Genomic DNA, 23,847 nt, shown 5'->3' with positions numbered 1-23,847 from the left:
TAGAAGTTTCTTGGTAGAGTTTTTTGGGTCTTCTAGTATAGAATTATATCATTAGCAAATAGTGCTAGTTTAAGTTCTTCTTTTCCTATAGTTATTCCTTTAATTTCTTTTGTTTGTCTAATTGCTCTGGCCAGTATTTCAAGAACTATGTTGAATAGAAGTGGTGAGAGAGGGCATCCCTGTCTTGTTCCAGATTCAAAAGGGAATGCCTTCAGTTTTTCTCCATTTAGAATGATGCTGGCCTGAGGCTTAGCATAGAGAGCTTTCACAATGTTGAGGTAAGTTCCTGTTATCCCTAGTTTTTCTAGTGTTTTGAAGATATAGGGGTGATGTATTTTGTCAGATGCTTTTTCTGCATCTATCGAGATGATCATATGGTTCTTATCTTTAAGTCCATTGATGTGATGAATTACATTTATTGATTTCTGTATGTTGAACCAACCTTACATCCTGGGGATGAATCCCACTTGACCATGGTGCACGATCTTTTTGATATGTTTTTGTATCCAATTTTCCATAATTTTATTGAGGATTTTTGCATCTATATTCATTAGAGATATTGGTCTGAAGTTTTCTTTCTTTTAGGTGTCTTTGTCTGGTTTTGGAATCATGGTGACATTTTAATGTTTTTTAATTATTTTTTTTAGTTGTAGATGGACACAGTACCTTTATTTTATTTGTTTTTATATGGTCCTGAGGATCAAACCCAGTGCTTCACACATGCTAAGAAAGCACTCTACCACTGAGCCATAACCCACCTGAGCCCTAAAAGCATTTTAATTTGATGCATTCCCATTTTTCTATTGCTTTTGTTGCTATGCTTTGGGGATTATATAAAAAATCTTTGCCCCGACCAATACTCTTTATAGTTTTTTTTTCTAGTACTTTAATAGTTTCAGATGTGACATTTAGGTCTTTAGTTCATTTTGAGTTGATTTTTGTATAAGTTGTGAATAATGGTCCAACTTTATACTTCTGCATATGAATATCTAGTTTTCATGATACCATTTATTGAAGAGACTCTCATCTCCCCATTATGTGTCTCTAGCATCTTTATCAAAAATCAATTTACCATAAGTGTCTGAGCTTATTTATGGGCTCTTTGTTCCATTTCTCATTGTGTATGTGTTTATGTTACTATTATGTTGGCTTGGTCACTATGCATTTATAGCGTATTTTGAAATTAGATGTTGTGATGCCTCCAGCTTTTTTCTTTCTGCTCAAGACTGCTTTGACTATTTGGAGTCTTTTGCAATTCCATAGGAAAAATGAAACATAACATTGGAATTTGTAGATTACTTTAGATAATGTGGACATTTTAACAATTTTAATTTTTTAAATATTTTTTAGTTGTCAATGGACCTTTATTTTATTTACTTATATGCAGTATTGAGAATTGAACCAAGGACCTCACACATGCTAGGCAAGTGCTCTACTACTGAGCTACAACCCCAGCCCAACAATGTTAATTCTTGTAATCCATGAATACAAAATATGTTTCCATTTATTTGTATTTTCTTCAATTTTCCTCATCAGGAAAATTTTTTTAAGTTTTCAGTATATAGATTTTGCATCTTCTAGTTGAATAATTACTCCTAATTATCTTAATGACATTATATATTGGATTATTTATCTTTTTCAGATGGTTTGCTGCTAATGTATAGAAATATAGAAATATGATTTTTGTGTCTTGATTATGTATCCTGTAACTTTACTGAATTCACTTACCAATTCCAACAGTTTTATGGTGGATTTTCAGGGTTTTCTACATAAAATGTATGTCATCAGCAAATAGAAACAGTTTTACTTCTTCCTTTCCTATTTGGATGCCTTTATTTTATCTTGATTAATTTCTCTGAGACTTTCAGTACCATATTGGAAAGAAGTGATAAGAATGGGTATCCTCATCTTTCTGTTTTTCACTACTCAGACTGATGTTAATTGGGGGCTTTTCACATGTGGACTTTATTGTGTTGACATACACACCTTCTATGCCTAATTCTCTGGAGTTTTTATCATGAAAAAGTATTGAACTTTGTGAAATGTTTTGAGTTTTTTTCTGCATCCGTAATATAATTTTGTCCTTCATCTATTAATTTTTGTGTGTCAAACCATCCTTGCATTCCCAGGAATAAATCCACTTGATCATGTTGAATGGTCTTTATAATGTGCTGTTGAATTTAGTTTTATTAAGATTTTGCATATGTGTTCATCAGAGTTAGTACCTCTAATTTTCTTATAGTATCATGTTCTGGCCTTGGGATCAAGTTAATGCTAGCCTTATAAAATGAGTTTAAAAATATTCCTCCTTCTTGACTTTTCTGGTAGAGATTGAGAAGGATTTATATTAGTTCCTCCTTAAATAATTGGTAGAATTCAATGTTGAAATATCCAAGTCTGGGCTTTTCTTTGATGGGAGTCTTATTACTGATTCAATCTCCTTGCTTATTATTGGTCTACTGAGATTTTCTACTTAAAGGAAAAATCTTCAAATTATGAACAACTAGTTTCATTCCTTTAAATAAGGAATTCTTACACATACTTTAAATATAAATAAATCTAAAATCTCAATTTTTATATAGCATAAAAGATAGCAATAATAATTTTTCTCCTAGAAAAAAATGTGCCTAATAGATGCAAATAAAGTTTTGTATAACATTTGTTTTGTTGTACTAGAAATATATGAGCTACTTAACAAATACAAAAAGACTTTTGTAAAGAAAAGTTTTATCTCTGTCACTCTGTATTCTGTCTGCCTCTTCCTAAAAGGAGAAGAAAAAGGAACTCTGAATTATACAAATAAAAAGTGCAAATTTCTAAAGTTAATTCTGGTTCTGTTAAAATATTAAAGAAGCCTATTGCTTTTGAATTGAATAAGAAGACAAAATCTTGGAGAGGTTCATAAGACCTTTCCTCTAATCATGAAAGTCACATAGCCAGCTGTCTATGTCATGTACATACTTGGATATCCCACAAACATCTCAACCTTCACAAATCCAAAACATAACTCTTAATTTCTCTTCCAAACCTATATTCCTCCACTGTTCTTTACTTTAACAGAAAAGACTAGGTACTCAAGCTTAACACCTAGGAATCATCCTTGAGTTTCTTCCTATCCATCTTTAAAGTTCCTTCTGATCAATTACAATCATTGTATCTCCATTCTCACTACCTACATTCGGTCTCCTATTATTCGAATCTTCTGTCTTTACACATGTCACAAATTGCTCTAATTCTCCCGTTTCCAAGCCACCATCATCTACATCTTACACTGCTAATTATTTTAGAATAAACTCTTACTGCACTTCAAGAAGGCCTTTAAAATTTAGAGAGATAACTTTTTTAAGCATTTAATACAATAGAAATCATTCCTGATCTAAATATCACGAATAATAAGAGTCTAAAAAAATAAATAGGTACGCTTAATAGTGAATTGGATCTTTATTAAGACATACTATTTTGTCAAACATATAAAAAATCAAACACCTAAATACAAGATGAAAATAAAGACAAGTCTTTTACTGTATGATCCATAAGGCAAACATTTTATAAAGACAGAAGGGAGGTAATGGCTTACTACCTTTAGAAAACACCAATAACTTGGCATCCTAAGAATTTGCCCAGTTCATTTTTAAGTAAGTCCATGTTAAGTTTGAGTTTCAGTTTCAACGTGAATACTAATTTTATCTGTAAAAATATGAATGGGGATGGAGGATAAGGGGACTGTTTTCTTATAGAGGATACAACTAAAATCAGCCACATGTTGTTATTTCATTTTTTGTTAATATAAATATAATTGTAAATAAACTAATTTTGAACCTTTAAAACATTTGATTCAATAGCCTAAAGCAGAACATCAGCGTCTTGTTTACTGAAACCCATAAGATATCAAGTAGAAAACATGGTATGTATTAATACAGTTTCAAAAGTTCTCTATCTCAACTGTATGTAAGTCATTTCTTTTAGAAGTCTCAGAAGGAAAAATTCAAATTGATAATTTAATATTAAAAAGTCCTCAAAAAATACCCAGTACTCTCTCAAATTGTTCTAATCTCTTCAAAAGATAGAGGAGAGACAGTAGAGAAGATTTACCTCCTTTGTCAATGAACTCAGATGAAATCTAGAATTAACTGAACACACTTTCATGGTTTTAAACATAGTGCAATAGAAAATTATGATTCTATAAGTTCTCAAATCAGGCCATGTGATACAAACATACATGGAATTTCAGAAGCCTCATCTTTGAAAATTCTGATTTACTAATTTATGGAGCAACAACTCCACTTCTCAAGAAGAAAAGATGGGGCTCTCCTGAGGTAGCTATGGAAAATGAAAGGGAGCCATGTCATCAGGTCCTGCCAGAAGACATTTTGTTCTTAAGCTGCTATAGTACTATCCCAAATTACCCTCTGGATGATCCTCCCTCAGGGAATGTGTGCCAATTTTTATATATTTGCTAGATCTAGCTGCATGCTGCTTTTAGATCTTAAGAAGTTCTGTCTACTAACATGCATAAGTGAGAAGAGGGTCTCTGAGCTTTCATAAAGTTACATTTGACTATGGTTGCAGAGAGACACTGTTTACTGTGAAAAAGTAAGGAAACATTCCTAAATTGGTGTTCCTCCTCTCAGAATAGTTTTTTGGAAAAGACAACAAAATAGTAAAATTATATAATTTTCAAATGTTTGAACAGCCTAAAACAAAAATATTCTTAAAGTGTTCTCAATTTGTCTTTCTTTTTTTGGCATCATAGATAATACTACTAAGAAGCTGTATGATAAAACTGATGAAAGTCATAAAGGAATTATAGTTTCTGCAATAAATTTTAGCACCAATATGACAGTTGCCAAAATGAAAGAGATGATTCTTAAAAAGTTAGTGAGAAAAAATAAAGACACTCTTGGAGCACCTAAAAACAGCAGGGTAAAATACTTCCCTCCCTCCCTGTTAAATAATCTGGCTATGCTATTCAAATGATAAATTAATTTATTTTAATTAATACTAGTAAAAATATTGTTATACAACATGCTCCTGAACTTTCCTAGAATATGCACTTTATAATGGAAACTCCGGTTTTCAAATCAATATAATTCAATTTTACAACATGGAGAATTATACTGATTGAGAATTACTAAGGCCAAAAGAAACTACTGAAATCTGAATAAAGATAAGAATACTGGAAAATGGGTTAGATGCTAACCTTGTGGTAACAAGAGAAGAGCCTTGTAACAACTCCCTCTTTCTTCTTCCTTCCTTCCTTCCTTTCTTTCTTTCTTTCCTGAGGATCAAACCCAGGGCTTCACACATGCAAGGCAAGTGCTCTGTCACTGAGCTACATCCACAACCTTTTTTATTTTTTTATTGTGAGATAGTATCTTACTAAGTTGCCCAGGCTGGCCTTGAACTTGTGATCCTTCTGCCTCAACCTCCTGAGTATCTGGGATTCTAGACATGCACCACAGAGCTCACCTGTCTGTTTCTTAAAATGGTGTTGGGTATTTCTTTTTCTTACCCTCTGTCTACCTGGATATGTTAGCTTTTTATCACTGGGATTAAAAAAAAATTTAAATCTGGGAAAACAACTTAGAAGGAAAGATTGATTTTGGCTCCTAGTTTCAGAGGTTTTAGTACATGATTTCAGAGGTTTTAGTTTCAGAGGTTTTAGTCCATAGTCCTTCTGAGCAGAGGGGTAGAGCAGAGGAAAGCTGTTTACCTCTGGGAAGCAGAGACAGCAGAAGAGGCCAGGACAAGATAGAGTCCAACAGGACATGCCCCCAAAGACCTGCTCCCTCCAATTAAGTTCCACCACCTCCCAGTATCCATTCAGATTATGAATTTATTAATAGATGAATCCACTGATGATGTTAAAGCCCTCATGATCCAATTACTTCTGAAAAGCCCCACTACTGAAATTGCTTCATTAGGGACCAATGAGCTTTGGGGGGATATTCCATATCCAAATTATAACTGCCCATTTATTCAACCAAATTCTCTGTCACAATAGACATTTACATTGACTCCAATTCAATACCATAAAATAAGCAAAGGGGTAATTCCTACGATATCAATTTCAAGAGCTTTTAAGGGTTTGCTTCAGATTTCCTGGTTTTTAACTGATGATTTAGATAATCTTGGTAGATCTTTGCCTTCATAGGTAAACTTTAGAGATTTTGAAAAGGTTAATAATAGCCCGGTTAGATTAGATAATAGTACCTAATTGCACCACCAGCAAGCAAGAAAATTTTAGTTTGTGATACAAAAGAAGGGAAACTGGGTGTCTTACTAAAAATTATATTGACCGTTACAAATTAGGTAATTAGGTAATTCAAAGTAAAGAGCTATTTGTATTTTTTAACTAGTTACTTGTCTTGCAAAAAAGACAATTAACTAGTTAATCTAAAGGGCCTAATGCGCAGAGATTATAATCAGTATATTTCAGCACACAATATTTTCAAAGATGGAAAGTAACACAAGCTTAAAAGTTGGAATTGTGTCTGAATATTCTGCTGGTTGTTCTTAACAACAGCATTTGTAGGAGAATTTTAAAAGTCTAGTTCCAGGTGATAGGCTTATTTCCCAAATGAGAGTACATATGAAATAAATAGCTAGACATCTATGATAGTGCCTTGCCAATAATAAGTAAATGCACTCAATAAGTAATAGGCCTGTTCCTTTGTACAATTACACAATTAGATTATTAGCATCAAATATATTTCTATCATCAGACATAATTATTAGAAGTCCATAGAGGGTGAGCAGATTTTTCATTACTCTGAAAACTTACTGTTTTCTTTTTTTTCAAGTTTAATAATTTCACCTGTATAATATGATCTTGTATATTGAAATTGAGTACAACATCTCAATTACTTTATGAAGTATAATTATTGCTATGAAGTCTAAAAGTTGCTAGCTACATGGAAAAACATTAACAAAGAACTAAAGAAATCTTGACAATATATGTAAATATATCTCTACATATCTATGTATAATTGCATAAAATTTTAAAAAGTCTTGAAAACTTACTGTTTTCTAAGATCTTATCTTCAAAAATAGAACTTGGTATTCTATTTTAATAGAAAAATAGACATGATATTATATATAATTTTGTTCTTATTCCATAGCATAATTAATATTTCTAATTCTTACTTAAAACAAAGATACTACAAGTTGATATGCTTTAAAACATTTTGTTTTCCTTAAGATTATAATATTTATTGATGACATGAATACTCCAGGATCTGATATGTATGAAGCACAGCCACCACTGGAACTGATCAGACAATTGTTAGACATGGGAGGGGTTTATGATACTAAAAGAAATGTATGGAAGGTAAAGTATATGCTAAGATTTTGTTCACATTAAATATTGTTATTTAACAATAAATTAAACATTTGTAGCAGTGTGAAGTAAATTGAGAAATCTAGACAGTCTAGCCATATGGGCATGTTAAAATGAGGCTAAGAGCGTAAATTAATAATGTCAGTTACATCTTTGCAATTTAGAATAGGTCCATGTGTTTCAGAGACTCTACTTAGATTCTTTTCATCATTTCACCCAGCTTTACAGTGCTGTGATATTGTAAGAACATGTCAAATGGCCGTTATTATGTTAACAGCTAAGCATCTTTTCACTCCAAGTCAATCTGATCGTGCTGAAGACACAACTCAACTGGATCTTCTGATTTCTCACTTATCACCAAAATCCTCTTTGCTAATCTCAAAAACACACTGCTATTTTCTAATGATTGTTTATCATTTTTAATTCACATGTAATAATTGCATATATTTATGGGTCACAGTGGGTTGTTTTAATACATTTATACAATGTGTAATAATTACATCCATCACCTCAAACATTTATCATTTGTGGTAAAAACATTCAAAATTCTCTCTTCTATAAATTTCAAAATATACATTATATTATTGTTAACTATAGTGACCTGTATAACAGAGCATCAGAACTTATTCCTACTTTCTATAACTTTTTACCTGCTATCCATTCTCCTCTCATTTCCTGCTCCCTGCCACTCTCCACAGTCTTCTGTGAGATCACCTTTTTTAGATGCCACAAATGAGTAAGATCATGCAGCAGTATTTGTCTTTCTGTGCTAGGATTATTTAACATAGCATAATGTTATCCAGTTTCATCCATTTGTAACAAATAACAAGATTTCCTTTTTTTAAGACTGAATACTATCTCATTGTGTATATACACCATATTTTCTTCACCCATTTATCCATGGATGGGCACTTGAGTTATATTGTTGCTATTTTGAATAGTGCTATGATGAACACAGGAGCACAGATACACTTTTGACATACTGATTTAATTTCTTTTGAATATATATACTCAATGGTGGAATTGCTTACACTTATAATAATTCTATTTTTAGTTTTTTTAAATATTTATTTTTTAGTTATGTTTTATTGTAGTTGGACACAATATCTTTATTTTATTTACTTATTTAATTTTATGTGGTGCTGAGGATCAAACCCAGGGCCTCACACATGCTAGGCAAGCACTCTACCACTGAGCCACAATCCCAGCCCCTATTTTAATTTTTTTTTTGTTGGTTCTTCTTAGTTATATATTCCAGTAGAATCAATTTTGATAAAATTATAAAATCATGTACTATATCTTGTTTTACTTAGGACCCTATTCTTATGGGCAGGCACAATGGTGTGGTTCACTTAGATATTTTCTTATGAGTATATAGGAAAATTATGCTAAATTTATTCTACCATCTTTCCTATTCGAATCCCCCCTTTTTCCTTTTGTCCTCTTTTGTCTAATCTACTGAATTTCTATCCTCTCCCCACCCGTTTAATTATGGTTTAGCTGCCACATGTCAGCAAAAACATTCGACCTTTGGTTTAGGAGATTGGCTTATTTCACTTAGCATGATATTATCTAGATCCATCTATTTACTGGCAAAAGTCATAAAGTCATTCTTTGTGGCTGAGTAATATTCCATTGTGTATATATACCACAATTTCTTTGGCCATTCATCTGTTGGACATATAGCCTGGTTCCATAGCTTAGCTATTGTAAATCGTACTACTATAAACATTGATGTGGCTGTGTCACCATAGTATGCTAATTTTAAATCCTTTGGGTATATGATGAGGAGTGGGATAACTGGGTCTAATATTTAAGGAACTTTCATACTGCTTTCCATGATATCTGCATTAATTTACAGCCTCACAATAGCATTTGAGAGTACTCCTTTCTCCACAACCTTACCAACACTTGCTTTTTCTTATCTTTTTTTTGTAATATGCATTCTAACCAGAGTAAAATGATGTTGCACTATGGCTTTCATTTGCATATCCCTGGTGATCAGTGATGTGTGGTGTATTTTCGTTTGTTGAACTTCTTGTCCACTTCTTAACTTGGATTATTTGGGAATTTTTGCCACTGAGATGTTCCTTATATATCCTGGATATTAATCCCTTGTCAGAGACATAGTTTGTAAATATTTTCTCCCATTCTATAGGTTGTTTCTTAATTCCACTGACTAATTGTTTTTCTGTGCAGAAACTTTTCCATTTGCTTCAAATTCATTTGTTTATTTTGCTTTTGTTGCTTGGGGTTTTGAAGTCTTAACCCCAAAATCCTTGCCCAAGATAATGTTATGCATAAAACATTGCCCTGATTTTTTTTAGGAGTTTCATAATTTCTAGTAGTTGCTTTACAGGGAGGGGAGAGATATTCCTGATGACTTTAGAAAGCCTGCAAGAAGTAACGTCATGAAATTACACTTTAGAATAGGTAACTTCTAAGAACATAAATTTCTATTGCAATTTTTGTTTTGCAGTATATAGTAGTCTTAATATTTTCACCCAAATATTTTTAAAATCTTTTGTTCATTTGGGACAGGAAAGTATTTATTTCACTTCCTACAGATGCATTTAGTTACTATTCTTCTTTCACTCTTTCAGAATATTGAAGATCATGCTATAGTTGCAGCCTGTGTTCCTCCAATCGGTAAAAACAACATTAGCCCACGTCTCCTCAAGCACTTTTCCATCCTGGTATTGCCTCATCCTCCACAGAGTGCCCTGCGGACTATTTTCCAGGTAACACATCCAGTTCATTTTCTAATGAAAAATATTAATTTCATGGTGTAAGAAACATTTGTGAGAACTTAAAACCACTTTGAATAGATTTTATTTCCCCCTCTATTTTCTAGTCTATTGTTATAATATGTCTGTAAATATCAAAAATATAATTCAGTGTGTATAAGAAACCCAGAGATCACAGGACTTTATTCTCTGAGATGCTGATCCAGTATATACAGGATAGAATTTTGCTCTTTGTGTATGCATGCACACACCTACACACACACACACACACACACACACACATGCACACACATATGTGTGCTAGGAATTGAACCTAGGATCTTGTGCATACTAAGCATGAGTTCCACCACTGAAACACCCCAGTCCCTCATTTTATTGTAGAACAAAAAAACATCAAAAGATCTATTATGTCAGTCTGGATTGGCGTACATGTATACTTTCTTGTTTACAAGAACCTTTACCCCATTTATGGGCTATTGATCCCTGCAGCAGTATTACCAGGGACTTTTTGAAAAATTGATGTAAAATTTTATCTTTAAATTTTATATTGTAAAGAAAAATGCAAGATGAATTTTAAAGAATGTAATAATCTTGCATAAAATTTATTTTCCTATCAAACTAGATTTCAAGTTCAGCCATTTTTCCAGTAAGATATTTCAGAATTCCCAGAAGAAAGCATACATGTATACCAATCCAAACTAACATAATAGTTCTATCATGTTACATTTCCTTTAGTAGCATCTACTGGGGCACAAGGAAATGGAATAATTGTCAGCACACCTGATATACACAGAGGTGGAGCACAAATTGTCTCCAGAGGACACATTCGACATGCTTCTAGACCAAGCACCAAACTAGGACCAACTGAGAATTTTTAACATTTCTAAAGAAATTAATCTTCCACTGAATAGGCTTCTTAGTAGAGTTTAGCCAGAAATAGTCTATACTTAAAATATTTGGAAAACTAAATTATAAAACTTCTTTTTAAAGGCTCATTTGGCAATGTATTTCTTCATCAATAACTTCTCACCTGATGTTCAGAAATATAAGGATCAGATAATATCTTGTTCCCTCACTATGTACTACCAAGTGTGTAAGTGTATGTTACCGACTCCAACAAAATGCCACTACATGTTTAATCTTCGAGACGTGTTTAAGGTGTGTTTTAATATTAGTTCTACAGCTTATTTTTAAATTTTAAGTTGAGGAGATATAATTTTACTAAACTGAATCTCTCCCCCTCCCCTGCTCTCTCCTTTCTTGTTGGTATTGTCAATAAAAGCAAAATTCATGTTGTTTGGTTTTTCTATATATTAGCAGTTCATCCAATGAATAAGTTGAAAATAATTTTTCTAATAATCCCAAGAAGAGAGTTCAATAATGAGACCACTGAAACTGTTAGAATATTGCCTGAGATTCTCAGCAGGAAAAGAAAAGATTACAATGTAAATTTTGGTCTTGCTTCATTTCTGAGATTTCATTGTGACTACCCAAAACATATGCATATCATAAACATGTTTAAATTTTCACAGATTTTGGCAACAAAGCTGATTTAGTCATCTACCTTGGTTAAATAATTTTCAAAATTGCAATGTTTGAAAAAAAAACAATTCTTGAATTTGCTTTCTCCCCTTACTATGGGACTTCATCCATAACTACCACATTATGGCCCTTACATTTAGAATGCTGAACCCATCAACATTTAAAAGCATTTTTCTCCCATCTCCAGCACCTCCATGCTGGCACCATAATTAAGACTTGTGGTTGCTCATCCCAGCAAGCCTTCTCTTAGTTGTAGCTGAGGATTCCCTAAATCTCCTCCCACTCAGGGCAATTCTGTGCCTATTGTCCTTGACTTAATAACATGTTTGTCTCATTAGAGATTCAGATTATTGATTGTAGAAACTGATAATTTTTACCCTGGATAATTGCTATTTTTATGAAATATAAACATGCAAAATCAGAGTCTTCAAATACTATCCCACTAATGTCTTTATAAAATTTTATTTTTGAATCTCTAATAGCTTCTCCTAGGAATACTACAAGCTGACAAGACTATTATTAATTCCAAAGAAATGCTTGCTCTACTCTTTGTTCATGAAGCCACCCGGGTGTTTCATGATCGCTTAATTGAAGCCACTGAAAAAAGCTTTTTCTGTCAGTTGCTTTCAAAGGAACTTGAGAACTATTTCCAGGTAAATTTATGGTTTAAAAAATATTTCAGGTGGGATCATGGGCAAAATGTTATTTTGGAAGTCCTCAAACATTTTCTTACTATTAATGAAAGCAACTTTATCATATTAACAATTTGTGGGGGGGTTCACAAGAAATGTTGAAAAATAGATTGAAATACAGTGGAAATAGTTTGATCTTAATATTTTGGTTCATTTTGGCCTCTGAGGAGGCTAAAATCTGCTTATTTTTCTCCAGGACTAGCAGAACTGTTTACTCTTGAGACACTTCACCAAGGCTCCTCATCCCTCTCTATCTCATCTCCATTCATTTCTCACTGCCTGTCTTTTAATCCAGGTCACAGAGGAAAGTGTTTCAATAAAGTGATTCACACCAAAAAGGATGTGGGCTGGCAATGTGGCTCAATAGTAGAGTGCTTGACAAGCATGCATGAGGTCCTGGGTTTAATCCCAAGCACCACAGGAAAAAAAAAAAAAAAAGAATTGTGACTAAACAGAGCAGTGAGCTCAACTTCCTTACCACCTTTACTATCTCTTCTCAAAAGAATTAAGGAGAAAATTTCCTTTCCAGAGTTGACTCTTCTTTGCTTTTTCTTTTTTATTTTTTTCGTGATGCCACTTTCTTTCACCCTATTCATAGAAGTACAAGAAATATAATAAATTAAAAGACCCAACTATATTTTATATCAGTAAAAGTATAGAATGTAAACTTTATTCATAGAAATATAGATATAAATGCAGATAAACTCAGAATATAACATACATATATGTAAATCTATGTCTCTCTATATATATGTATAGATATATGTATGTTTTTGAGATAAGTCACAAATTTATGAAGATTTTTAAAATGCTTTATGGACATTCTCATTATTATTTTCTTTTAATTCAAGTTTTCTGCTCTTCAGCCCAGATCCATCTTGATATAATTATTCATGTTAACCTTATCACTTCTATCCTCCAATCTTTTTTTATAATTTTTATTCTAATTTGTCATATGTGACAGAAGAATGCATTACAATTCATATTACACATGTAGAGCACGATTTTTCTTTTTTTTTTTTTTCCTTTTTTTTTTTTTTTATTGGTCGTTCATAACATTACATAGTTCTTGATACATCATATTACACGGTTGATTCACGTGGATTATGAACTCCCGCTTTTACCCCGTATACAAATTGCTGTATCACATCAGTTTCCCTTCCATTGATTGACATATTGCCTTTCTAGTGTCTGATGTATTCTGCTGTCTGTCCTATTCTCTACTATCCCCCCTCCCCTCCCCTCCCCTCCCCTCCCCTTTTCTCTCTCTACCCCTTCTACTGTAAATCATTTCTTCCATTTGTATTATCTTGTCTTACCCCTCCTTTCCTCTTATATGACATTTTGTATAACCCTGAGGATCGCCTTCCATTTCCATGCACTTTCCCTTCTCACTCCCTTTCCCTCCCACCTCTCATCCCTGTTTAATGTAGATCTTCTTCTCAAGCTCTTCGTCCCTACCCTGTCCTTGTTTACTCCCCTTATATCAAAGGAGTCATTTGGTATTTGTTTTTTAAAGATTGACTAGCTTCACTTAGCATAATCTGCTCTAATGCCATCCATTTCCCTCCAAATTCTATGATTTTGTCATTTTTTAATGCAGAGTAATACTCCATAGTATATAAATGCCACATTTTTTTTATCCATTCATCTATTGAAGGGCATCTAGGCTGGTTCCACAGTCTTGCTATCGTGAATTGAGCTGCTATGAACATCGATGTAGCAGTGTCCCTGTAGCATGCTCTTGTTAGGGCTTTAGGGAATAGACCGAGAAGGGGAATAGCTGGATCGAATGGTGGTTCCATTCCCAGCTTTCCAAGAAATCTCCATACTGCTTTCCAAATTGGCTGCACCAATTTGCAGTCCCACCAGCAATGAACAAGAGTGCCCTTTTCCCCGCATCCTCTCCAGCACTTATTGTTGTTTGACTTCCTAATGGCTGCCAGTCTTACTGGAGTGAGATGGTATCTTAGGGTAGTTTTGATTTGCATTTCTCTGACTGCTAGCGATGGTGAGCATTTTTTCCTGTACTTGTTGATTGATTGTATGTCCTCCTCTGAGAAGTGTCTGTTCAGGTCCTTGGCCCATTTATTGATTGGGTTATTTGTTATCTTATTGTCTAATTTTTTGAGTTCTTTGTATATTCTGGTTATTAGGGCTCTATCTGAAGTGTGTGGAGTAAAGATTTGTTCCCAAGAAGTAGGCTCCCTGTTTATCTCTCTTATTGTTTCTTTTGCTGAGAAAAAACTTTTTAGTTTGAGTAAGTCCCATTTGTTGATTCTATTTGTTAACTCTAGCGCTATGGGTGTCCTATTGAGGAATTTGGAGCCCGATCCCACAGCGTGTAGATCATAACCAACTTTTTCTTCTATCAGATGCCATGTCTCTGATTTAATATCAAGCTCCTTGATCCATTTTGAGTTAACTTTTGTGCACGGCGAGAGATATGGATTCAGATTCATTTTGGTGCAAATGGATTTCCAGTTTTCCCAGCACCATTTGTTGAAGATGCTATCCTTCCTCCATTGCATGCTTTTAGCCCCTTTATCAAAAATAAGATAGTTGTAGTTTTGTGGATTGGTTACTGTGTCCTCTATTCTGTACCATTGGTCCACCCTCCTGTTTTGGTACCAGTACCATGCTGTTTTTGTTACTATTGCTCTGTAGTATAGTTTGAAGTCTGGTATCGCTATACCACCTGATTCACACTTCCTGCTTAGTATTGTTTTTGCTATTCTGGGTCTTTTATTATTCCATATGAATTTCATGATTCTTTTATCAATTTCTACAAGATATGCTGTTGGGATTTTGATTGGCATTGCATTGAACTTATATAGGACTTTTGGTAATATCGCCATTTTGATGATGTTAGTTCTGCCTATCCATGAGCAGGGTATATTTTTCCATCTTCTAAGGTCTTCTTCTATGTCTTTCTTTAGGGTTCTGTAATTTTCATTGTATAAGTCTTTCACCTCTTTTGTTAGGTTGATTCCCAAGTATTTTATTTTTTTGGGGGATATTGTGAATGGAGTAGTTGTCCTCATTTCCGTTTCAGAGGATTTGTCGCTGATATACAGGAATGCCTTAGATTTATGTGTGTTGATCTTATATCCTGCCACTTTGCTGAATTCATTTATTAGCTCTAATAGCTTCTTTGTAGACCCTTTTGGGTCTGCTAGGTATAGAATCATATCATCTGCAAATAGTGATAATTTAAGTTCTTCTTTTCCTATTTTTATGCCTTTAATTTCTTTTGACTGTCTAATTGCTCTGGCCAGTGTTTCGAGGACTATGTTGAACAGAAGTGGTGAGAGAGGGCATCCCTGTCTTGTACCAGATCTTAGGGGGAATGCCTTCAATTTTTCTCCATTCAGAATGATGCTGGCCTGTGGCTTATCATAGATTGCTTTTACAATGTTGAGGTATGATCCAGTTATCCCTAATTTTTCTAGAGTTTTGAACATAAAGGGATGCTGTACTTTGTCGAATGCTTTTTCTGCATCTATCGAGATGATCATATGGTTCTTATTTTTAAGTCTATTGATGTGGTGGATAACATTTATTGATTTCCGTATATTGAACCAACCTTGCATACCAGGGATGAATCCTACTTGATCATGGTGTATAATTTTTTTGATATGTATTTGAATCCGATTCGCCAGAATTTTATTGAGAATTTTTGCATCAAGGTTCATTAGAGATATTGGTCTGTAGTTTTCTTTCTTTGAGGTGTCTTTGTCTGGTTTCGGAATCAGGGTGATGTTAGCCTCGTAGAATGAATTTGGAAGTTCTCCCTCTTTTTCTATTTCCTGAAATAGCTTGAAAAGTATTGGTGTTAGTTCCTCTTTAAAGGTTTTGTAAAACTCTGCTGTATACCCGTCCGGTCCTGGGCTTTTCTTAGTTGGCAATCTTTTGATGGTTTCTTCTATTTCCTCTATTGTTATTGGTCTGTTTAGGTTGTCTATATCCTCCTGACTCAATCTGGGCAGATCATAAGACTTAAGGAATTTATCTATGCCTTCAGTATCTTCTATTTTATTGGAGTATAAGGATTCAAAATAATTTCTGATTATCTTCTGTATTTCTGAAGTGTCTGTTGTGATATTGCCTTTTTCATCCCGTATGCTAGTAATTTGGGTACTCTCTCTTCTTCTCTTTGTTAGCATGGCCAAGGGTCTGTCAATTTTATTTATTTTTTCAAAGAACCAACTTTTAGTTTTGTCGATTTTTTCAATTGTTTCTTTTGTTTCAATTTCATTAATTTCAGCTCTGATTTTAATAATTTCTTGCCTTCTACTTCTTTTGCTGTTGTTTTGCTCTTCTTTTTCTAGGATTTTGAGATGAAGTATGAGATCATTTATTTGTTGTTTTTTTCTTTTTTTGAGGAATGAACTCCAAGCAATGAATTTTCCTCTTAGAACTGCTTTCAATGTGTCCCATAGGTTCCGATATGTTGTGTCTGTGTTTTCATTTAACTCTAGGAAGTTTTTAATTTCCTCCTTGATGTCTTCTAAAACCCATTGATCATTCAGCAACCTATTGTTCATTCTCCAAGTGATGCTTGGTTTTTCCTTCCTACTTTTATCATTGAATTTCAGTTTCATTCCATTGTGATCAGATAAGATGCATGGTGATATCTCTACCCCTTTATATTGTCTAAGAGTTGCCCTGTGACATAATATATGGTCTATTTTTGAGAAGGTTCCATGTGCTGCTGAGAAAAAAGTGTAACTACTTGATGTTGGGTGGTATAGTCTATATATGTCAATTAAGTCTAGATTGTTAATTGTGTTATTGAGTTCTATAGTTTCCTTATTTAACTTTTGTTTGGAAGATCTGTCCAGTGGTGAGAGAGGTGTGTTGAAGTCTCCCATGATTATTGTATGGTGGTCTATTAGACTCTTAAACTTGAGAAGAGTTTGCTTGATGAACACAGCTGCGCCATTATTTGGGGCATATATATTTATGATTGTTATGTCTTGTTGGTGTATGGTTCCCTTGAGCAGTATGACGTGTCCTTCTTTATCCCTTTTGATTAACTTTGGTTTGAAATCTATTTTATTAGATATGAGTATGGCCACTCCTGCTTGTTTCCGCAGTCCATATGAGTGGTATGATTTTTCCCAACCTTTCACCTTCAGTCTATGAATATCTTTTCCTATCAGATGCGTCTCCTGTAGGCAGCATATTGTTGGGTCTTGTTTTGTGATCCATTCTGCTAGCCTGTGTCTCTTGATTGGTGAGTTTAAGCCATTAACATTTAGGGTTATTATTGAGATATGGTTTGTTCTTCTAGCCATATTTATTTATTGATGTTACTAAACCTGATTTGTTATCCTCTTTGACTACTTTCCCCCTTTACTGTCCTACCTCCCATTGTTGGTTTTCAATGTTGTTTTCCATTTCCTCTTCCTGTAATGTTTTGCCAAGGATTTTTTGAAGAGATGGTTTTCTAGCTGCGAATTCTTTTAATTTTTGTTTATCGTGGAAGGTTTTAATTTCATCTTCTATCCTGAAGCTTAATTTCGCTGGATACACGATTCTTGGTTGGAACCCATTTTCTTTCAGTGTTTGAAATATGTTATTCCAGGATCTTCTAGCTTTCAGAGTCTGTGTCGAGAGATCAGCTGTTATCCTGATTGGTTTACCCCTAAATGTAATCTGCTTTCTTTCTCTTGCAGCTTTTAAAATTCTCTCCTTATTCTGTATGTTGGACATCTTCATTATAATGTGTCTAGGTGTGGATCTCTTATGATTTTGCATATTCGGCGTCCTGTAGGCTTCTAGGATTTGGGATTCTGCCTCATTCTTCAGGTCTGGGAAGTTTTCTCGTATTATTTCACTGAATAAACTGTTTATTCCTTTGGTTTGGAGTTCTGTGCCTTCTTGTATCCCAATGACTCTTAAATTTGGTCTTTTGATATTGTCCCATATTTCTTGGATGTTCTGCTCATGGCTTCTTAGTAGACTTGCTGAGCTGTCTATGATCTTTTCCAGTTGAAATACTTTGTCTTCATTGTCTGATGTTCTCTCTTCTAAGTGATCTACTCTGCTGGTAGTATTCTCAATTGAGTTTTTAAGTTGGTTTATTGTTTCCTGCATTTCTAGGATTTCTATTTGTTTGTTTTTTATTACCTCTATCTCCCTGTGAAATTGATCTTTTACTTCCTGGATTTGTTTGTCAATGTGATCTTTCATTGTCTGATTTTGCTGTCTCATGTCTTCCTTGAGACTCCAGATAATCTGAAGCATGTATATCTTGAACTCTTTATCTGACATTCCATCAGTTGCAGCTATTACCTCTTCTAATGTTGAGTTGACCTGCATAGCTTGTAGTCCTTTCTTTCCTTGTCTTTTCATACTGCTCGAGTTTCTTTCTGCTTGGTGCAACTGTTGTGTTTTTGAAATTTACCCCCTGGCCTTTCTTTCCAGTGGGCCGCAGGTATCTTTGCTCCCCCCGCTCCGGCACCTTGCTGCTCCCCAGTGCGCGCCACCGACTCCAGCCGCAGGGCGATTGCCTATCAGGCTATGCTCCCCTCCGTGCGGAGAAAAGGAGCTCCCGCAGTCAAACTTTGCACGATGGAAATCTGTCTGGAGCCCCTCGATTTCGCTGGAAATTGGCGGCGGCCGACTATGGGTTCTGGCGGGGCGGCCCAAGCCGCTCAGGGTGACCGCAGCTTGCAAAAGCGGTTGCTGGTGTCCGGGACCTGACCTCTGCACCCGCCGCGTTGCCACCTGTGGAGCCGGTTATCTGTGGCCGCGTGGTTAGGGACCCGGAGGGAGAAGCAGCTGCTCCCAGAGTGAGCGCTGTGCCTTCCGGGGGAGCCCGGGTGGCGGAAGCCCACTGCGGGTTCGGGCGGGGCGGCCCAAGCTGCTCAGGGTAGCCGCGGTTTGCAAAAGCGATTGCTGGCTCCGGGACTTGACTTCTGTACCCGCCGCGGTGCCACCTGTGGAGCCGGTTATCTGTGGCCGCGTGGTTAGGGACCGGGATGGAGAAACAGCTGCTCCCAGAGCGAGCACTATGCCCTCCAGGGGAGCCCGGATGGCAGAGGCCCACTGCGGGTTCGTGCGGGGCGGCCCAAGCCACTCAGGGTAACCGCCGCTTACAAAAGCGATTGCTGGCTCCGGGACCTGACCTCTGCACCCGCCGCTTTGCCACCTGTGGAGCCGGTTATCTGTGGCCGCGTGGTTAGGGACCCGGAGGGAGAAGCAGCTGCTCCCAGAGTGAGCGCTGTGCCTTCCGGGGGAGCCCGGATGGCGGAGGCCGACTGCGGGTTCAGGCGGGGCGGCCCAAGCTGCTCAGGGTAACCGCCGCTTGCAAAAGCGATTGGTGGCTCCGGGACTTGACTTCAGCACCCGCCGTGGAGCCACCTGAGGAGCCGGTTATCTGTGGCCGCGTGTTTAGGGACCCGGAGGGAGAAGTAGCTGCTCCCAGAGTGAGCGCTATGCCTTCCGAGGGAGCCCGGATGGCGGAGGCCGACCGCGGGTTCGGGCGGGGCGGCCCAAGCCGCTCAGGGTAACCGCCGCTTGCAAAAGCGATTGCTGGTTCCAGGACCTGACCTCTGCACCCGCCGAGTTGCCACCTGTGGAGCCGGTTATCTGTGGCCGCGTGGTTAGGGACCCGGAGGGAGAAGTAGCTGCTCCCAGAGTGAGCGCTATGCCTTCCGAGGGAGTCCGGATGGCGGCAGCCGACTGCGGGTTCGGGCGGGGCGGCCCAAGCCGCTCAGGGTAACCGCCGCTTGCAAAAGCGATTGCTGGTTCCGGGACCTGACCTCTGCACCCGCCGAGTTGCCACCTGTGGAGCCGGTTATCTGTGGCCGCGTGGTTGGGGACCCGGAGGGAGAAGTAGCTGCTCCCAGAGTGAGCGCTATGCCTTCCGAGGGAGTCCGGATGGCGGCGGCTGACTGCGGGTTCGGGCGGGGTGGCCCAAGCCGCTCAGGGTAACCGCCGCTTGCCAAAGCGATTGGTGGCTCCGGGACTTGACTTCAGCACCCGCCGTGGAGCCACCTGAGGAGCCGGTTATCTGTGGCCGCGTGTTTAGGGACCCGGAGGGAGAAGCAGCTGCTCCCAGAGTGAGTGCTATACCTTCCGGGAGAGCCCGGATGGCGGAGGCCGACCGCGGGTTCGGCCGGTGCGGCCCAAGCCGCTCAGGGTAAACGCCGCTTGCAAAAGCGATTGCTGGTTCCGGGACCTGACCTCTGCACCCGCCGAGTTGCCACCTGTGGAGCCGGTTATCTGTGGCCGCGTGGTTAGGGACCCGGAGGGAGAAGTAGCTGCTCCCAGTGTGAGTGCTATGCCTTCCGGGGGAGCCCGGATGGCGGAGGCTGACTGCGGGTTCGGGCGGGGCGGCCCAAGCCGCTCAGGGTAACCGCCGCTTGCAAAAGCGATTGCTGGTTCCGGGACCTGACCTCTGCACCCGCCGAGTTGCCACCTGTGGAGCCGGTTATCTGTGGCCGCGTGGTTGGGGACCCGGAGGGAGAAGTAGCTGCTCCCAGAGTGAGCGCTATGCCTTCCGAGGGAGTCCGGATGGCGGCGGCTGACTGCGGGTTCGGGCGGGGCGGCCCAAGCCGCTCAGGGTAACCGCCGCTTGCCAAAGCGATTGGTGGCTCCGGGACTTGACTTCAGCACCCACCGAGGTGCCACCTGAGGAGCCGGTTATCTGTGGCCGCGTGTTTAGGGACCCGGAGGGAGAAGCAGCTGCTCCCAGAGTGAGTGCTATACCTTCCGGGAGAGCCCGGATGGCGGAGGCCGACCGCGGGTTCGGCCGGTGCGGCCCAAGCCGCTCAGGGTAAACGCCGCTTGCAAAAGCGATTGCTGGTTCCGGGACCTGACCTCTGCACCCGCCGCGTTGCCACCTGTGGAGCCGGTTATCTGTGGCCGCGTGGTTGGGGACCCGGAGGGAGAAGTAGCTGCTCCCAGTGTGAGTGCTATGCCTTCCGGGGGAGCCCGGATGGCGGAGGCTGACTGCGGGTTCGGGCGGGGCGGCCCTAGCCGCTCAGGGTAACCGCCGCTGCAAAAACGATTGCTAGCTCCGGGACTTGACTTCTGCACCCTCCGCGTTGCCACCTGTGGAGCCGGTTAGCTATGGCCGCGTGGTTAGGAACCGGACAGGTGGGGTGGCTGCTTGCAAAGCGAGAGCTAGGCCTCCCGGGGGAGCCCCTTGCCGGAGTGGCTAATGTCTGCGGACTAGACCTCTGTGCCCGAGTGGCCGCCCAAGATCCACTTCTCTGGGACAAACTGTCACTTCCAATAAACCTACCAGATCACGGCTGCTCTCCTCTAAAGGGAATTATGCTAGGAGTTCCTCCGTGTGTAGGCTGCAGCTGTCCAGGTGGGTCTTTCTTATCCCTTTAAAGTGGAGACGTTGGAGTCGCTGCTTCCTCGCCGGCCGCCATGTTGGATCCCCCACGATTTTTCATATCTCTGGTTGTATACAAAGTATATTCACACAATTCATGTCTTCATAGATGCATTTAGATGACGTTCATCTCATTCCACCATTTTTTTCACACCCCTTGGTCCCTCCTTTTTTCTTCCTCCCCTTTGCCTATCTAGAGTTCATCTAATCTTCCCATGCCCCCCCCCAACGCCACTATGAATCAGCCTCCTTATATCAGAGAAAACATTCAGCATTTGGTTTTGGGGGGTTGGCTAACTTCACTTAGCATTATTTTCTTCAACTCCATTTACCTGAAAATGTCATAATTTGTTTTTATTGCTAAGAAATATCCCATTGTGTGTGTGTGTGTGTGTGTGTATATATATATATATATATATATATATATATATATATATCACATTTTCTTTATCCATTCATTTACTGATGGACATCTAAGTTCATTCAACAGTTTAGCTATTGTGAATTGTGCTTCTGTAAACATTGATGTGGCTGTTTCTCTGTAGTATGTTGTTTTAAAGTCCTTTGGGTATAGACTGAAGAGTGAGATAGCTGGGTCAAATGGTGGTTTCATTCCCAGTTTTCCAAGGAATATCCATTCTGCTTTCCATATTGGCTGTAGCATTTTGCAGTCCCACCAGCAATGTACGAGTGTGCCTTTTTCCCCACATCCTCGCCAACGCTTATTGTTGTTTGATGTTAATAGCTGCCATTCTGACTGGAATGAGATGAAATCTTAGAATACTTTTGATTTGCATTCCTCTAAGTGCTAGCGATGATGAACATTTTTTCATATATTTGTTGATTGATTGTATATCATCTTCCGAGAAATGTCTGTTCAGTTCCTTGACCCATTTATTGACTGGGTTATTTCATTTTTTGATGTTTCGCTTTTTGAGTTCTTTATATACTGTAAAAATTAGTGATCTATCTGATGTGCATGTGATAAAAATTTGCTCCCAAGCTGTAGGCTGTCTATTCACCTCACTGATTGTTTCTTTTGCTGAGAAAAAGCTTTTTAGTTTGAATACATCCCATTTATTATTCTTCATTTTAATTCTTGCACTATAGGAGTCTTATTAAGGAAGTAGTGGCTTAACCCAATATGATGAAGATTTGGGCCTACTTTTTCTTCTATTAGACACAGGATCTCTGGTTTAATTCCAAGGTCCTTGATCCACCTTGAGTTGAGTTTTGTGAATGGTGAGAGATAGGGGTTTAATTTCATTTTGTTACATATGGATTTCCAGTTTTCCCAGCACCATTTGTTGAAGAGGCTATCTTTTCTCCAATGTATGCTTTTGGTGCCTTTGTCTAATATAAGATAACTGTAATTATGTGGGTAATTCTCTGTACCATTGGCTACTAGCCTATTTTGGTGCCAATACAATGCTGTTTTTGTTACTATTGCTCTGTAGTATAGTTTAAGGTCTGGTATAGTGATATCACCTACTTGACACTTCCTGCTAAGGATTGCTTTAACTATTCTTGGTCTCTTATTTTTCAAGATGAAATTTCATGACTGCTTTTTCTATTTCTATGAGGAATGTCATTGGGATTTTGATTGGAATTGCATAAAATCTGTATAATTCTTTTGATAGGATGGTCATTTTGACAATATTAATTCTGCCTATCCAAGAATAAGGGAGATTTTTCTATCTTCTAAGGTCTTCTTTAATTTCTTTCTTTAGCATGCTGTAGTTTTCATCATAACGATCTTTCACCTCTTTTGTTAAGTTGATTCCCAAGTTGTTTTTTTGTTTTTGTTTTTGAGGCTGTTGCAAATGAGGTAGTTTTCCTAGTTTCTCTTTCTGAGGATTTGTCACTCATACACAGAAATGCCTTTGATTTATGGGTGTTGATTTTGTATCCTTCTACTTTGCTCATTTATTAGTTCTAGCAGTTTTCTGGTGGAATTTTTTGGGGTCTCCTAGGTGTAGAATCATATCATCAACAAATAATGATAATTTGAATTCTTCTTTTCCTATGTGTATCTCTTTAATTTCTTTTGTTTAATTGCTCTGGCCAGTGTTTCAAGAACTATGTTAAATAACAGTGATGAAAGAAGGCATCCCTGCCTTTTTCCAGTTTTTAGAGGGAATGCTTTCAATTTGTCTACATTTAGAATGA

General features: G+C 37.9%; 1 protein-coding gene across 1 annotated transcript in view; it reads left to right on the top strand.

Annotated features, from left to right (window-relative positions):
- Dnah14 (dynein axonemal heavy chain 14) overlaps positions 1 to 23,847 on the top strand; it is a 356,406-nt gene that overhangs the window by 209,381 nt on the left and 123,178 nt on the right. Inside the window, exons 46-51 of the mRNA XM_077802938.1 lie at positions 3,843 to 3,904; positions 4,754 to 4,923; positions 7,202 to 7,330; positions 9,943 to 10,080; positions 11,077 to 11,244; positions 12,111 to 12,281. Of these exons, the coding sequence (XP_077659064.1) occupies positions 3,843 to 3,904; positions 4,754 to 4,923; positions 7,202 to 7,330; positions 9,943 to 10,080; positions 11,077 to 11,244; positions 12,111 to 12,281 (838 nt within the window). The remainder of the gene's footprint in view (positions 1 to 3,842; positions 3,905 to 4,753; positions 4,924 to 7,201; positions 7,331 to 9,942; positions 10,081 to 11,076; positions 11,245 to 12,110; positions 12,282 to 23,847) is intronic.

The sequence above is a fragment of the Urocitellus parryii genome, chromosome 9 (genome assembly GCF_045843805.1).
Source record: "Urocitellus parryii isolate mUroPar1 chromosome 9, mUroPar1.hap1, whole genome shotgun sequence".
Lineage (NCBI taxonomy): Eukaryota > Metazoa > Chordata > Mammalia > Rodentia > Sciuridae > Urocitellus > Urocitellus parryii.
Note: the sequence above shows the minus strand (reverse complement) of the source record. Positions and strands in the feature narration are given on the sequence as shown.